This window comes from Cherax quadricarinatus, chromosome 20 (assembly GCF_038502225.1).
Source record: "Cherax quadricarinatus isolate ZL_2023a chromosome 20, ASM3850222v1, whole genome shotgun sequence".
Lineage (NCBI taxonomy): Eukaryota > Metazoa > Arthropoda > Malacostraca > Decapoda > Parastacidae > Cherax > Cherax quadricarinatus.
The window spans coordinates 14,722,958-14,739,475 of NC_091311.1; the positions used below are offsets into that span (position 1 = coordinate 14,722,958).

The following is a 16,518-nucleotide window of genomic DNA, read 5'->3' on the forward strand; positions in this document are numbered from 1 at the left end:
CCCAGGTGGGTACCTCATTGCTAGTGACATCTGCTTCCCCAGGTGAGTACCTCATTGTTTGTGACACCTGCTTTCCCAGGTAGGTACCTCATTGTTAGTGACACCTGCTTTCCCAGGTGGGTACCTTATTGTTAGTGACATCTGCTTCCCCAGGTGGGTACCTCATTGTTAGTGACATCTGCTTCCCCAGGTGGGTACCTCATTGTTAGTGACATCTGCTTCCCCAGGTGAGTACCTCATTGTTTGTGACACCTGCTTCCCCAGGTGGGTACCTCATTGTTTGTGACACCTGCTTCCCCAGGTGAGTACCTCATTGTTAGTGACATCTGCTTCCCCAGGTGGGTACCTCATTGTTAGTGACACCTGCTTTCCCAGGTGGGTACCTCATTGTTAGTGACACCTGCTTTCCCAGGTGGGTACCTCATTGTTTGTGACACCTGCTTCCCCAGGTGGGTACCTCATTGTTTGTGACACCTGCTTTCCCAGGTGGGTACCTCATTGTTAGTGACATCTGCTTCCCCAGGTGGGTACCTCATTGTTAGTGACACCTGCTTTCCCAGGTGGGTACCTCATTGTTTGTGACACCTGCTTCCCCAGGTGGGTACCTCATTGTTAGTGACACCTGCTTTCCCAGGTGGGTACCTCATTGTTAGTGACACCTGCTTTCCCAGGTGGGTACCTCATTGTTAGTGACACCTGCTTTCCCAGGTGGGTACCTCATTGTTAGTGACACCTGCTTTCCCAGGTGGGTACCTCATTGTTTGTGACACCTGCTTCCCCAGGTGAGTACCTCATTGTTAGTGACACCTTCTTCCCCAGGTGAGTATCTCATTGTTAGTGACATCTGCTTCCCCAGGTGAGTACCTCATTGTTAGTGACACCTGCTTCCCCAGGTGAGTACCTCATTGTTAGTGACACCTTCTTCCCCAGGTGAGTATCTCATTGTTAGTGACATCTGCTTCCCCAGGTGAGTACCTCATTGTTAGTGACACCTGCTTCCCCAGGTGGTTACCTCATTGTTAGTGACACCTGCTTTCCCAGGTGGGTACCTCATTGTTAGTGACATCTGCTTTCCCAGGTGGGTACCTCATTGTTAGTGACACCTGCTTTCCCAGGTGAGTACCTCATTGTTAGTGACACCTGCTTTCCCAGGTGGGTACCTCATTGTTAGTGACACCTGCTTTCCCAGGTGGGTACCTCATTGTTAGTGACACCTGCTTTCCCAGGTGGGTACCTCATTGTTAGTGACACCTGCTTTCCCAGGTGGGTACCTCAGTGTTTGTGACATCTGCTTTCCCAGGTGGGTACCTCATTGTTAGTGACACCTTCTTCCCCAGGTGGGTACCTCATTGTTAGTGACACCTGCTTCCCCATGTGGGTACCTCATTGTTAGTGACATCTGCTTTCCCAGGTGGGTACCTCATTGTCAGTGACACCTGCTTCCCCAGGTGGGTACCTCATTGTTAGTGACACCTGCTTCCCCAGGTGAGTACCTCATTGTTAGTGACACCTGCTTTCCCAGGTGAGTACCTCATTGTTAGTGACACCTGCTTCCCCAGGTGGGTACCTCATTGTTAGTGACATCTGCTTCCCCAGGTGAGTATCTCATTGTTAGTGACATCTGCTTCCCCAGGTGAGTATCTAATTGTTAGTGACACCTGCTTTCCCAGGTGAGTACCTCATTGTTTGTGACGCCTGCTTTCCCAGGTGGGTACCTCATTGTTAGTGACATCTGCTTTCCCAGGTGAGTACCTCATTGTTAGTGACATCTGCTTCACCAGGTGAGTACCTCATTGTTAGTGACACCTGCTTCCCCAGGTGAGTACTTCATTGTTTGTGACACCTGCTTTTCCAGGTGGGTACCTCATTGTTTGTGACACCTGCTTCCCCAGGTGAGTACCTCATTGCTAGTGACACCTGCTTCCCCAGGTGAGTACCTCATTGTTAGTGACACCTGCTTCTCCAGGTGGGTACCTCATTGCTATTGACACCTGCTTTCCCAGGTGAGTACCTCATTGTTAGTGACACCTGCTTCCCCAGGTGGGTACCTCATTGTTAGTGACATCTCCTTCCCCAGGTGGGTACCTCATTGTTAGTGACACCTGCTTCCCCAGGTGAGTACCTCATTGTTAGTGACACCTGCTTCCCCAGGTGAGCACCTCATTGTTAGTGACACCTGCTTCCCTCAGGTGAGTACCTCATTGTTAGTGACACCTGCTTCCCCCATGTGACTACCTCATTGTTAGCGACACCTGCTTCACCAGGTGGGTATCTCATTGTTAGTGACACCTGTTTCCCCAGGTCAGTACCTCATTGTTAGTGACACCTGCTTCCCCCAGGTGAGTACCTCATTGTTAGTGACATCTGCTTCTCCAGGTGTGTACCTCATTGTTAGTGACACCTGCTTCCCCAGGTGGGTATCTCATTGTTAATGACACCTGCTTCCCTAGGTGGGTACCTCATTGTTAGTGACATCTACTTCCCTAGGTGGGTATCTCATTGTTAATGACACCTGCTTCCCCAGGTGGGTACCTCATTGTTAGTGACACCTGCTTCCCCAGGTGGGTATCTCATTGTTAGTGACACCTGCTTCCTTAGGTGGGTACCTCATTGTAAGTGACACCTGTTTCTCCAGGTCAGCACCTGATTGTTAGTGACACCTGCTTCCCCAGGTGAGTACCTCATTGTTAGTGACACCTGTTTCTCCAGGTGGGTACCTCATTGTTAGTGATACCTGTTTCCCCATGTGGGTACCTCGTTGTTAGTGACACCTGTTTCTCTAGGTCAGCACCTCATTGTTAGTGACACCTGCTTCCCCAGGTGAGTACCTCATTGTTAGTGACACCTGCTTCCCCAGGTGAGTACCTCATTGTTAGTGACACCTGCTTCCCCAGTTGAGTACCTCATTGTTAGTAACACCTGCTTCCCCAGGTGAGTACCTCATTGTTAGTGACACCTGCTTCCCCAGGTGAGTACTTCATTCTTAGTGACACCTGCTTCCCAAGGTGAGTACCTCATTGTTAGTGACACCTGCTTCCCCAAGTAAATACCTCATTGTTAGTGACACCTGCTTCACCGGTGAGCACCTCATTGTTAGTGACACCTGCTTCCCCCAGGTGAGTACCTCATTGTTAGTGACATCTGCTTCTCCAGGTGTGTACCTCATTGTTAGTGACACCTGCTTCCCCAGGTGGGTATCTCATTGTTAATGACACCTGCTTCCCCAGGTGGGTACCTCATTGTTAGTGACACCTGCTTCCCCAGGTGGGTATCTCATTGTTAATGGCACCTGCATCCCCAGGTGGATACCTCATTGTTAGTGACACCTGCTTCCCCAGGTGGGTATCTCATTGTTAGTGACACCTGCTTCCCCAGGTGGGTACCTCATTGTTAGTGACACCTGTTTCTCCAGGTCAGCACCTTATTGTTAGTGACACCTGCTTCCCCAGTTGGGTACCTCATTGTTAGTGACACCTGTTTCTCCAGGTCAGCACCTCATTGTTAGTGACACATGCTTCCACAGGTGAGTACCTCATTGTTAGTGACACCTGCTTCTCCAGGTGGGTACCTCATTGTTAGTGATACCTGTTTCCCCATGTGGGTACCTCGTTGTTAGTGACACCTGTTTCTCCAGGTCAGCACCTCATTGTTAGTGACACCTGCTTCCCCAGTTGAGTACCTCATTGTTAGTAACACCTGCTTCCCCAAGTGAGTCCCTCATTGTTAGTGACACCTGCTTCCCCAGGTGAGTACTTCATTCTTAGTGACACCTGCTTCCCAAGGTGAGTACCTCATTGTTAGTGACACCTGCTTCCCCAAGTGAGTACCTCATTGTTAGTGACAAATGCTTCCCCAGGTGAGTACTTCATTCTTAGTGACACCTGCTTCCCAAGGTGAGTACCTCATTGTTAGTGACACCTGCTTCCCCAGGTAAGTACTTCATTCTTAGTGACACCTGCTTCCCAAGGTGAGTACCTCATTGTTAGTGACACCTGCTTCCCCAAGTGAGTACCTCATTGTTAGTGACACCTGCTTCACCAGGTGAGTACCTTACTGTTAGTGACACCTGCTTCCCCAGGTGAGTACTTCATTGTTGGTGACACCTGCTTCACCAGGTGAGCACCTCATTGTTAGTGACACCTGCTTCCCCCAGGTGAGTACCTCATTGTTGGTGACACCTGCTTCCCCAGGTGAGTACATTACTGTAGGTGACACCTGCTTCCTCAGGTGAGTACCTCATTGCTAGTGACACCTGCTTCCCCAGGTGAGCACGCCACTGTAAGTGACACCTGCTTCCTCAGGTGATTACCTCATTGCTAGTGACACCTGCTTCCCCAGGTGAGCACGTCACTGTAGGTGACACCTGCTTCCTCAGGTGAGTACCTCATTGTTAGTGATACCTGCTTCCCCAGGTGAGCACGTCACTGTGGTGACACCTGCTTCCCCAGGTGAGTACCTCATTGCAAGTGACACCTACTTCCCCTGGTGAGCACGTCACTGTAGGTGACACCTGCTTCTTCAGGTGAGTACCTTACTGTAGGTGACACCTGCTTCCCCAGGTGAGTACCTCATTGCTAGTGACATCTGTTTCCCCAGGTGAGCACGTCACTGTAGGTGACACCTGCTTCCTCAGGTGAGTACCTCATTGCTAGTGACACCTGCTTCCCCAGGTGAGCACGCCACTGTAAGTGACACCTGCTTCCTCAGGTGATTACCTCATTGTTAATGACACCTGCTTCCCCAGGTGGGTACCTCATTGTTAGTGACACCTGCTTCCTCAGGTCACCTCAGTACCAGTCAGGTCACGTGTGGAATAAATAACACCTTCATGTGGGATGTCTTTTGAAAACTGCCAGGGCAGCGTTTTCTGCTCCACCGTCTCACTGTAACAGTACAGCTTAAATATGGATGAAAAGTTTTGTTAAATTCACCTTTGAATTTCTTATGTATCTCTCAAACTTTTTGCATTTTGTTTTTTATACTAACATCTTTGTACCGTCAATGTATCCTTTAAAACTTATACATCATTTTACACAAAATATTAAAGTTTCTATATAAAGAATAGGGAGGAAGTTGGAGTAGAATATTCAATCAGCCTGAAGGAGAAGTATCAATGTTTTTTCTTAAGCCTTTTTGTTAGATTATCCGAGGCCATCACTGCACAACTTGCATCTTCGGAGTAGATTATTGTAAAATATATAACATTTTTTAACTAGGTCCGGTGCGGCTACCTTTGGTTGGGTATCTACCTAACATGAAGAGTGAGCATATCTACAAGCAACTCTGGCAGATGTCGTCCACTTACGGTAACATCATTGGTCTCTACTTCGGCTCACAAGCGACCATCATCGTCAACGGCTGGGAGGCGGTTAAGGAGTCAATCCTCAACGATGACCTTGATGGACGACCTGAAAATATATTTTCCAATATTTTCTTTAATGACAAACAAAGAGGTCAGTTGATGAAGCAAAAGCTCTTTTATTAAAAATAATATATGCATACATTATTCAGACAATTCTTTGCCAGATCTATCTCATTTCCTTACGGGTATTGGATGCTACAACTCCATAGATCTTGCATCAGTTTAAGAACTCTGAGGTCAGTTTACAAACTGTCTAAATGTCTCACTGCAGTGATGTTACCCACAGCTGGGATGCTAATATAAAATATGGTGTTGATCCTATTCACAATGTGTAGAGCAGCAATTTGATCGTTGTTATACAAGTAACCAATACTTTGCAGAGCAAAGTTGAGAGGCTTCGGTCCCTCCTGGATTACTAGAATTTCAGAATTTTTATTTATTAATAAGACATTATTTGGATAAATAAGTATACAAGATATGATGTAGGGCGAAATGACAGTAGTTTGTTGGATTATGTATTGGTAGATAAAAGACTGTTGAGTAGACTTCAGGATGTACATGTTTATAGAGGGGCCACAGATATATCAGATCACTTTCTAGTTGTAGCTACACTGAGAGTAAAAGGTAAATGGGGTACAAGGAGAATAGAAGCATCAGGGAAGAGAGAGGTGAAGGTTTATAAACTAAAAGAGGAGGCAGTTAGGGTAAGACATAAACAGCTATTGGAGGATAGATGGGCTAATGAGAGCATAGGCAATGGGGTCGAAGAGGTATGGGGTAGGTTTAAAAATGTAGTGTTAGAGTGTTCAGCAGAAGTTTGTGGTTACAGGAAAGTGGGTGCAGGAGGGAAGAGGAGCGATTGGTGGAATGATGATGTAAAGAGAGCAGTAAGGGAGAAAAAGTTAGCATATGAGAAGTTTTTACAAAGTAGAAGTGATGCAAGGAGGGAAGAGTATATGGAGAAAAAGAGAGAGGTTAAGAGAGTGGTGAAGCAATGTAAAAAGAGAGCAAATGAGAGAGTGGGTGAGATGTTATCAACAAATTTTGTTGAAAATAAGAAAAAGTTTTGGAGTGAGATTAACAAGTTAAGGAAGCCAAGAGAACAAATGGATTTGTCAGTTAAAATAGAAGAGGAGAGTTATTAAATGGAGAGTTAGAGGTATTGGGAAGATGGAGGGAATATTTTGAGGAATTGTTAAATGTTGATGAAGATAGGGAAGCTGTGATTTCGTGTACAGGGCAAGGAGGAATAACATCTTGTAGGAGTGAGGAAGAGCCAGTTGTGAGTGTGGGGGGAAGTTCGTGAGGCAGTAGGTAAAATGAAAGGGGGTAAGGCAGCCGGGATTGATGGGATAAAGATAGAAATGTTAAAAGCAGGTGGGGATATAGTTTTGGAGTGGTTGGTGCAATTATTTAATAAATGTATGGAAGAGGGTAAGGTACCTAGGGATTGGCAGAGAGCATGCATAGTTCCTTTGTATAAAGGCAAAGGGGACAAAAGAGAGTGCAAAAATTATAGGGGGATAAGTCTGTCGAGTATACCTGGTAAAGTGTATCTTAGAGTTATTATTGAAAGAATTAAGAGTAAGACGGAGAATAGGATAGCAGATGAACAAGGAGGCTTTAGGAAAGGTAGGGGGTGTGTGGACCAGGTGTTTACAGTGAAACATATAAGTGAACAGTATTTAGATAAGGCTAAAGAGGTCTTTGTGGCATTTATGGATTTGGAAAAGGCGTATGACAGGGTGGATAGGGGGGCAATGTGGCAGATGTTGCAGGTGTATGGTGTAGGAGGTAGGTTACTGAAAGCAGTGAAGAGTTTTTACGAGGATAGTAAGGCTCAAGTTAGAGTATGTGGGAAAGAGGGAAATAATTTCCCAGTAAAAGTAGGCCTTAGACAAGGATGTGTGATGTCACCGTGGTTGTTTAATATATTTATAGATGGGGTTGTAAGAGAAGTAAATGCGAGGGTCTTGGCAAGAGGCGTGGAGTTAAAAGATAAAGAATCACACATAAAGTGGGAGTTGTCACAGTTGCTCTTTGCTGATGACACTGTGCTCTTGGGAGATTCTGAAGAGAAGTTGCAGAGATTGGTGGATGAATTTGGTAGGGTGTGCAAAGAAGAAAATTAAAAGTGAATACAGGAAAGAGTAAGGTTATGAGGATAACAAAAAGATTAGGTGAAGAAAGATTGGATATCAGATTGGAGGGAGAGAGTATGGAGGAGGTGAATGTATTCAGATATTTGGGAGTGGACATGTCAGCGGATGGGTCTATGAAAGATGAGGTGAATCATAGAATTGATGAGGGGAAAAGGGTGAGTGGTGCACTTAGGAGTCTGTGGAGACATAGAACTTTGTCCTTGGAGGCAAAGAGGGGAATGTATGAGAGTATAGTTTTACCAACACTCTTATATGGGTGTGAAGCATGGGTGATGAATGTTGCAGCGAGGAGAAGGCTGGAGGCAGTGGAGATGTCATGTCTGAGGGCAATGTGTGGTGTGAATATAATGCAGAGAATTCGTAGTTTGGAAGTGAGGAGGAGGTGCGGGATTACCAAAACTGTTGTCCAGAGGGCTGAGGAAGGGTTGTTGAGGTGGTTCGGACATGTAGTGAGAATGGAGCGAAACAGAGTGACTTCAAGAGTGTATCAGTCTGTAGTGGAAGGAAGGCGGGGTAGGGGTCGGCCTAGGAAAGGCTGGAGGGAGGGGATAAAGGAGGTTTTGTGTGCGAGGGGCTTGGACTTCCAGCAGGCATGCGTGAGCGTGTTTGATAGGAGTGAATGGAGACAAATGGTTTTTAATACTTGACGTGCTGTTGGAGTGTGAGCAAAGTAACATTTATGAAGGGGTTCAGGGAAACCGGCAGGCCGGACTTGAGTCCTGGAGATGGGAAGTACAGTGCCTGCACTCTGAAGGAGAGGTGTTAATGTTGCAGTTTAAAAACTGTAGTGTAAAGCACCCTTCTGGCAAGACAGTGATGGAGTGAATGATGGTGAAAGTTTTTCTTTTTCGGGCCACCCTGCCTTGGTGGGAATCGGACAGTGTGATAATAAAAAAAAATAATAATAATATTTGGTTTATTGAGAAGCCGTTTAGTCCACCGGGGACTTAATGAATTTTGAATTGATAAACTTCCTGGTGGGTGAAACAGCCTCTCAATAAAAATGTCATAAATCTCATATTGTATCTTATGAACAAAGTTGTCGGAATATCCTACCACTGATATACATTCACAGCTTCTTAGATCTAGTCTTGACTGCTGTTTCACTTGTCATTCAACTAAACAAATATGTGTATGGAACACAGATTTACATTTTGTCATAACTACACAATTTATACATAATCCGGCAGGGGTAATGTTTGTGGAGAATGATTTTTGGAAGGAACAGAGGCGGTTCACACTGCACAAGTTTCGTGATCTGGGGTTCGGTAAGCGTTCCCATGAGGAAGTTATCCAAGAGGAAGCCAACGAACTTATCAAGGAGATCAAGGAGACCAAAGGCAGCATCTCACTCCAGGTAATTAAATACTGTGGACCAACATTACTAAGATTGTTACATAAGATTATTTACAATTATATACTGTTATCTTTACGTTGAACACATTTAGGGAGCAACAAACATGCACGGTGTTTGTACTCAAGAATTTACACAAATTTATATCTCGATCACATTAAAATATCTCAGTGTTAGATTATCCAGTAGTTTCTCATGCTCTGGTGAGGTGAATTTTGCAGTGTTCTACATTATCTTCCATGCAAACATTCGAATTTGTTTTAGCCAGGCACATGATTTATTACAAGTAAATAAGTTAGGAATGAAAACTGGACGACGTATCTCTCTGTATTGGATTATTTTTGGGTGGACGAAAAGGAATAAATTGACAAACAAAATAGATTGCTAGATATCAGATACTCAGGAAGCAACTATCTTGTCATATGAATATTGAAACTGAAACATGTTAAACGTTTTGTTTTGTGGCAGGACTGATTTTCTTTTTATTGTTCCATAAACATATTAGACGATCTGTAATTCTTATGAACATCAACTTACATTGAGCAAAAACTCATTATATTTTTCTTGTGTGTTCCTTAATTCTTCATTCCGTCATATCTGTTGTTCAGTCCAAGAGTTCTGGTATGAGGTCGGGCCGCGGGGACGATGATACGCGGGACTATTAACAGTTAATGCAGATATAAATAAGGTACACGCAATGGGAGGTGTAGTGTCGGCCAAGGTCACATTAATCCATTGTGTTCTTAAATATTAGAGCTTTTAACAGTGTGCTGGGCGAGACAAGGAAGTGTATGAGCGATACAGGTTTAGAACTTCCCAATAAATGCTATATAATAATGCTAGAGACAAGCATCTACACAGTAAACAAAAAACAGTCAATAAAAATGGCCGATATCATTCTGTCTTGCATCAACATAAATCAGTCCATTAACAATGAAATACTTGCTCCCCGGGCCAGGTACATAGATAAAAAGATCCTTCATGATTAAGAGCACTTTGTTCAAGAGACAATACATAGCCAACAAAAAAAAACAGTTTTTTTTCTGGAATATTTTAGTCAATTACTCCAGCGGAGGGAGAAACAAGTTGTGTACATTTGCTTGAATTACAAACAAGAGAGAATTTACTTTAATAAACTTTACATAATTCCTTGTTGAGCATCTGCGTTCTGGATCAGTCGTGAAGGAAAAGTTGGTAGATTGATCAATAACTTCCTCACAAATAGAACAGGCACAGTACTCGCTCCCATTACACAGTACTCGCTCCCATTACACAGTACTCGCTCCCATTACACAGTACTCGCTCCCATTACACAGTATTCGCTCTCATTACACAGTACTCGCTCCCATTACACAGTACTCGCTCCCATTACATAGTACTCGCTCCCATTACACAGTACTCGCTCCCATTACACAGTACTCGCTCCCATTACACAGTACTCGCTCCCATTACACAGTACTCGCTCCCATTACACAGTACTCGCTCCCATTACACAGTACTCGCTCCCATTACACAGTACTCGCTCCCATTGCACAGTACTCGCTCCCATTACACAGTACTCGCTCCCATTACACAGTACTCGCTCCCATTACACAGTACTCGCTCCCATTACACAGTACTCGCTCCCATTACACAGTACTCGCTCCCATTACACAGTACTCGCTCCCATTACACAGTACTCGCTCCCATTACACAGTACTCGCTCCCATTACACAGTACTCGCTCCCATTACACAGTACTCGCTCCCATTACACAGTACTCGCTCCCATTACACAGTACTCGCTCCCATTGCACAGTACTCGCTCCCATTACACAGTACTCGCTCCCATTACACAGTACTCGCTCCCATTACACAGTACTCGCTCCCATTACACAGTACTCGCTCCCATTACACAGTACTCGCTCCCATTACACAGTACTCGCTCCCATTACACAGTACTCGCTCCCATTACACAGTACTCGCTCCCATTACACAGTACTCGCTCCCATTACACAGTACTCGCTCCCATTACACAGTACTCGCTCCCATTACACAGTACTCGCTCCCATTACACAGTACTCGCTCCCATTACACAGTACTCGCTCCCATTACACAGTACTCGCTCCCATTACACAGTACTCGCTCCCATTACACAGTACTCGCTCCCATTACACAGTACTCGCTCCCATTACACAGTACTCGCTCCCATTACACAGTACTCGCTCCCATTACACAGTACTCGCTCCCATTACACAGTACTCGCTCCCATTACACAGTACTCGCTCCCATTACACAGTACTCGCTCCCATTACACAGTACTCGCTCCCATTACACAGTACTCGCTCCCATTACACAGTACTCGCTCCCATTACACAGTACTCGCTCCCATTACACAGTACTCGCTCCCATTACACAGTACTCGCTCCCATTGCACAGTACTCGCTCCCATTACACAGTACTCGCTCCCATTACACAGTACTCGCTCCCATTACACAGTACTCGCTCCCATTACACAGTACTCGCTCCCATTACACAGTACTCGCTCCCATTACACAGTACTCGCTCCCATTACACAGTACTCGCTCCCATTACACAGTACTCGCTCCCATTACACAGTACTCGCTCCCATTGCACAGTACTCGCTCCCATTACACAGTACTCGCTCCCATTACACAGTACTCGCTCCCATTACACAGTACTCGCTCCCATTACACAGTACTCGCTCCCATTACACAGTACTCGCTCCCATTACACAGTACTCGCTCCCATTACACAGTACTCGCTCCCATTACACAGTACTCGCTCCCATTACACAGTACTCGCTCCTATTGCACAGTACTCGCTCCCATTGCACAGTACTCGCTCCCATTGCACAGTACTCGCTCCCATTACACAGTACTCGCTCCCATTACACAGTACTCGCTCCCATTACACAGTACTCGCTCCCATTACACAGTACTCGCTCCCATTACACAGTACTCGCTCCCATTACACAGTACTCGCTCCCATTACACAGTACTCGCTCCCATTGCACAGTACTCGCTTCCATTACACAGTACTCGCTCCCATTGCACAGTACTCGCTCCCATTACACAGTACTCGCTCCCATTACACAGTACTCGCTCCCATTACACAGTACTCGCTCCCATTGCACAGTACTCGCTCCCATTACACAGTACTCGCTCCCATTACACAGTACTCGCTCCCATTACACAGTACTCGCTCCCGTTACACAGTATTCGCTCCCATTACACAGTACTCGCTCCCATTACACAGTACTCGCTCCCATTGCACAGTACTCGCTCCCATTACATAGTACTCGCTCCCATTACACAGTACTCGCTCCCATTACACAGTACTCGCTCCCATTACACAGTACTCGCTCCCATTACACAGTACTCGCTCCTATTGCACAGTACTCGCTCCCATTGCACAGTACTCGCTCCCATTACACAGTACTCGCTCCCATTACACAGTACTCGCTCCCATTACACAGTACTCGCTCCCATTACACAGTACTCGCTCCCATTACACAGTACTCGCTCCCATTACACAGTACTCGCTCCCATTACACAGTACTCGCTCCCATTACACAGTACTCGCTCCCATTGCACAGTACTCGCTTCCATTACACAGTACTCGCTCCCATTGCACAGTACTCGCTCCCATTACACAGTACTCGCTCCCATTACACAGTACTCGCTCCCATTACACAGTACTCGCTCCCATTGCACAGTACTCGCTCCCATTACACAGTACTCGCTCCCATTACACAGTACTCGCTCCCATTACACAGTACTCGCTCCCGTTACACAGTATTCGCTCCCATTACACAGTACTCGCTCCCATTACACAGTACTCGCTCCCATTGCACAGTACTCGCTCCCATTACATAGTACTCGCTCCCATTACACAGTACTCGCTCCCATTACACAGTACTCGCTCCCATTACACAGTACTCGCTCCCATTACACAGTACTCGCTCCCATTACACAGTACTCGCTCCCACTATGTTCCTCATCCTTATATCTGACATAGAAATATAAGCCACAGTACCGTGTCTTCCTTTGCGGATGACATCCGAACTTCCATGACAGTATCATCCATCAACAACACTGCAAGACTCCAAACGGACATCAACCAATCTTTAACTGGGTCACAGAAAACAATATGAAGTTCAATGAAGAGAAATTTCAATTACTCCGATACGGAAACCTTGAGGAAATTGATGTTGTATCAGAGTATAAAACAAATTCCAGCTACACGATAGAGCGAAAGACTATTGTGAAGGATCTGGGAGTGATATTGTCAGACAATCTCACTTTCAAAGACCACAATAATGTATGTGTTGCATCTGCTAGAAAAATTTTAGGATGGATAATGAGAACCTTCAAAACTAGGGATGCTAAGCCCATCATGGTTTTCTTCAAAATTGCTTGTTCTCTCTACTCTGGAATAGTGCTGTATACTAACGGGCCCTTTCCAGGCAGACGAAATTGCTAACCCGCAGAATCTACAGAGAGCCTTCACGGCACACATAAGCACCTAAATTACTTGGAATGGTTGAAGTCCCTTGATTTGTATTCCCTGGAACGCAGGCGAGAAAAATATATGATAATATACACTTGGAAAATCCTAGGGGGATTAGTAACATATTTGCACATGAAAATTAATCCCTACGAAAGCAAAAGACTCGGCAGGAGATGCGACATCCCACCAATGAAAAGCAGGGGCGCCACGAGTACATTAAGAGACAACACTATAAGTCTCAGGGGTCCAAGACTGATCAACTGCCTCCCAGCATACGTAAGGGGCATTACGAATAGACCCCTGGCTATCTTCAAGAAGGCACTGGACAGGCACTAAAGCCAGTACCTGATCAGCTGAGCTGTGGTTCCTACGTCTGTTTACGCGCGGCCAACAGTAACAGCCTGGTTGATCAGACCCTGATTCACCACGAGGCCTGGTCACAGACTAGGCCACGGGGACGCTGATACATGAACCCTCTCCAGATATACTCTAAGTAAGATGTCAGTAGGAAAACAATGTTACAAAGACACTAGAACACGATGTTCAACTGACTGGAAAATCTCTCTCATCACCAGGAGTAATAAGCTGTTTTTTTAAACTTATTAGCTCTGGTGATGGTCCTGGTCGTGTGGGCGGTGATCCCGATATACCCTCCAAGTAGACTAATATTTACTTAGAATAATCGACATTACTTTTTTATTAAATTTATTAACGTTAATGAAATCCTAAGCGCCATAGAAGGCGCTGTTGCTACACTCACTTCGGGAATGGTTGCGTATAAGCGAGGCAGCCCATACACATGTAAGTAAACATTTTTTATTCGCATGCAAACTTACGCACTAATAAGTATTTATGTGTGACTGTCAGGGCATGGTAGGTGTATCAGCCATTAACATCCTGTGGGCGCTGATGGGAGGCACCAGGTTCAGCAGGAAGGACGGAAGACTTCTTCACCTCGTCAATATACTCAACGAGTTGTTTCGTTCCGGAAATGTAAGTTGTCAACAGTTTCACTATTTATTTTACCAAGGTCCTGTTCCGTCGAGCATATTTGTTACATGAGCGTCTGCTTATACTTTAGTTTGGTGTTAATTATATGGGAATTTTGCAGGATTATGTGTGTGTGTTTGTACACGGAAAAAAAAAAACGTGTAGAGGAAGTTTTTATTGTGACAACGAATTTCCCTTAGAAGATTTTTATCAACTCTACACAGAGCGATACGTTGGAACAATAAAAACTTATTCTACAGCTTTATGTCTTTAATTCTTTATCCCGTGTCTATGTAGCTACTTATTTGTAGTTATTCATTTGTAATTATAGGAAATGAACATCACTCATGGTGTCCCGCCTCCTTTTAAATAATTTTGCACTAAAATAGGTTTTATACTTACTACAGCTTCTGTAGCTCATTCCAATTTATTTAAAAATACATACTAGAGACAGTGTTTCTACACTGCCTTTTCTCGCAGCTTTTTGTCCTAAACACATTTTTTTTTATTGACTGTTATTGGTGGTTATCATATCGTCTCATTCTCCCAATATTCCACGAAAGGGAAATTTAGTATTATCAGTCTTCTTAATCTCAAAATGTTTAACTCATCAATATGCAGTGATCTATTGTGTGTGAAGTAAGATGTACAACCTAGCTGGGGTACGACAACGGATGCTTAGCCAGTAATCATGTCTTAGTTTTTGGTGTTTATGTTATGTCTTAGTTGGTGGTTGTCTTATATTTTTTTGTGTATACGATATGTTTTAGTTGGTGGTGATCATGTTCTAAGTGTCTGTGTGATAGGTTTGTGTTCATGTTTTTTGTGCTCATTTCATATCTTAGTTTTTGTGTTTTTGTTGTAAAGTCTGGTGAATGAGTGAGTAAACTTTTATTATGAGTATGTATTTTTGTGGATGAGATGTAGTTTTCAGTTAATGAAATGTGTGATTAAGAATGTAGTTTGATGGCTGAGTTAGAGAAGTCATATGTTATTAGGGAGTATTCAATGATATTTGGAAGTATTCAAATGTTATTAGGGAGTATTCAATGATATTTGGAAGTATTCAAATGTTATTAGGGAGTATTCAATGATATTTGGGGATAAAGGGGATGTAAATAGCTCGCTTAAAAGTATCAAGGCAGGGTGGCCCGAAAAAGAAAAAGTTTCACCATCATTCACTCCATCACTGTCTTGCCAGAAGGGTGCTTTACACTACAGTTTTTAAACTGCAACATTAACACCCCTCCTTCAGAGTGCAGGCACTGTACTTCCCATCTCCAGGACTCAAGTCCGGCCTGCCGGTTTCCCTGAGCCCCTTCATAAATGTTACTTTGCTCACACTCCAACAGCACATCAAGTATTAAAAACCATTCGTCTCCATTCACTCCTATCAAACACGCTCACGCACGCCTGCTGGAAGTCCAAGCCCCTCGCACACAAAACCTCCTTTACCCCCTCCCTCCAACCTTTCCTAGGCCGACCCCTACCCCGCCTTCCTTCCACTACAGACTGATACACTCTTGAAGTCACTCTGTTTCGCTCCATTCTCTCTACATGTCCGAACCACCTCAACAACCCTTCCTCAGCCCTCTGGACAACAGTTTTGGTAATCCCGCACCTCCTCCTAACTTCCAAACTACGAATTCTCTGCATTATATTCACACCACACATTGCCCTCAGACATGACATCTCCACTGCCTCCAGCCTTCTCCTCGCTGCAACATTCATCACCCACGCTTCACACCCATATAAGAGCGTTGGTAAAACTATACTCTCATACATTCCCCTCTTTGCCTCCAAGGACAAAGTTCTTTGTCTCCACAGACTCCTAAGTGCACCACTCACCCTTTTCCCCTCATCAATTGTATGATTCACCTCATCCTTCATAGACCCATCCGCTGACACGTCCACTCCCAAATATCTGAATACATTCACCTCGTCCATACTCTCTCTCTCCAATCTGATATCCAATCTTTCATCACCTAATATTTTTGTTATCCTCATAACCTTACTCTTTCCTGTATTCACTTTTAATTTTCTTCTTTTGCACACCCTACCAAATTCATCCACCAATCTCTGCAACTTCAATTCAGAATCTCCCAAGAGCACAGTGTCATCAGCAAAGAGCAACTGTGAC

At 44.7% G+C, this 16,518-nt stretch overlaps 1 protein-coding gene across 2 annotated transcripts in view; it reads left to right on the forward strand.

Annotated features, from left to right (window-relative positions):
• Positions 1-16,518, forward strand: part of LOC128700072 (methyl farnesoate epoxidase) — a 106,524-nt gene that overhangs the window by 31,745 nt on the left and 58,261 nt on the right. For both annotated transcript variants that reach the window (XM_070086889.1, XM_070086890.1), the window contains exons 3-5: positions 5,217-5,453; positions 8,715-8,881; positions 14,256-14,381. In XM_070086889.1, coding sequence (XP_069942990.1) covers positions 5,217-5,453; positions 8,715-8,881; positions 14,256-14,381 — 530 coding nt within the window. The remainder of the gene's footprint in view (positions 1-5,216; positions 5,454-8,714; positions 8,882-14,255; positions 14,382-16,518) is intronic.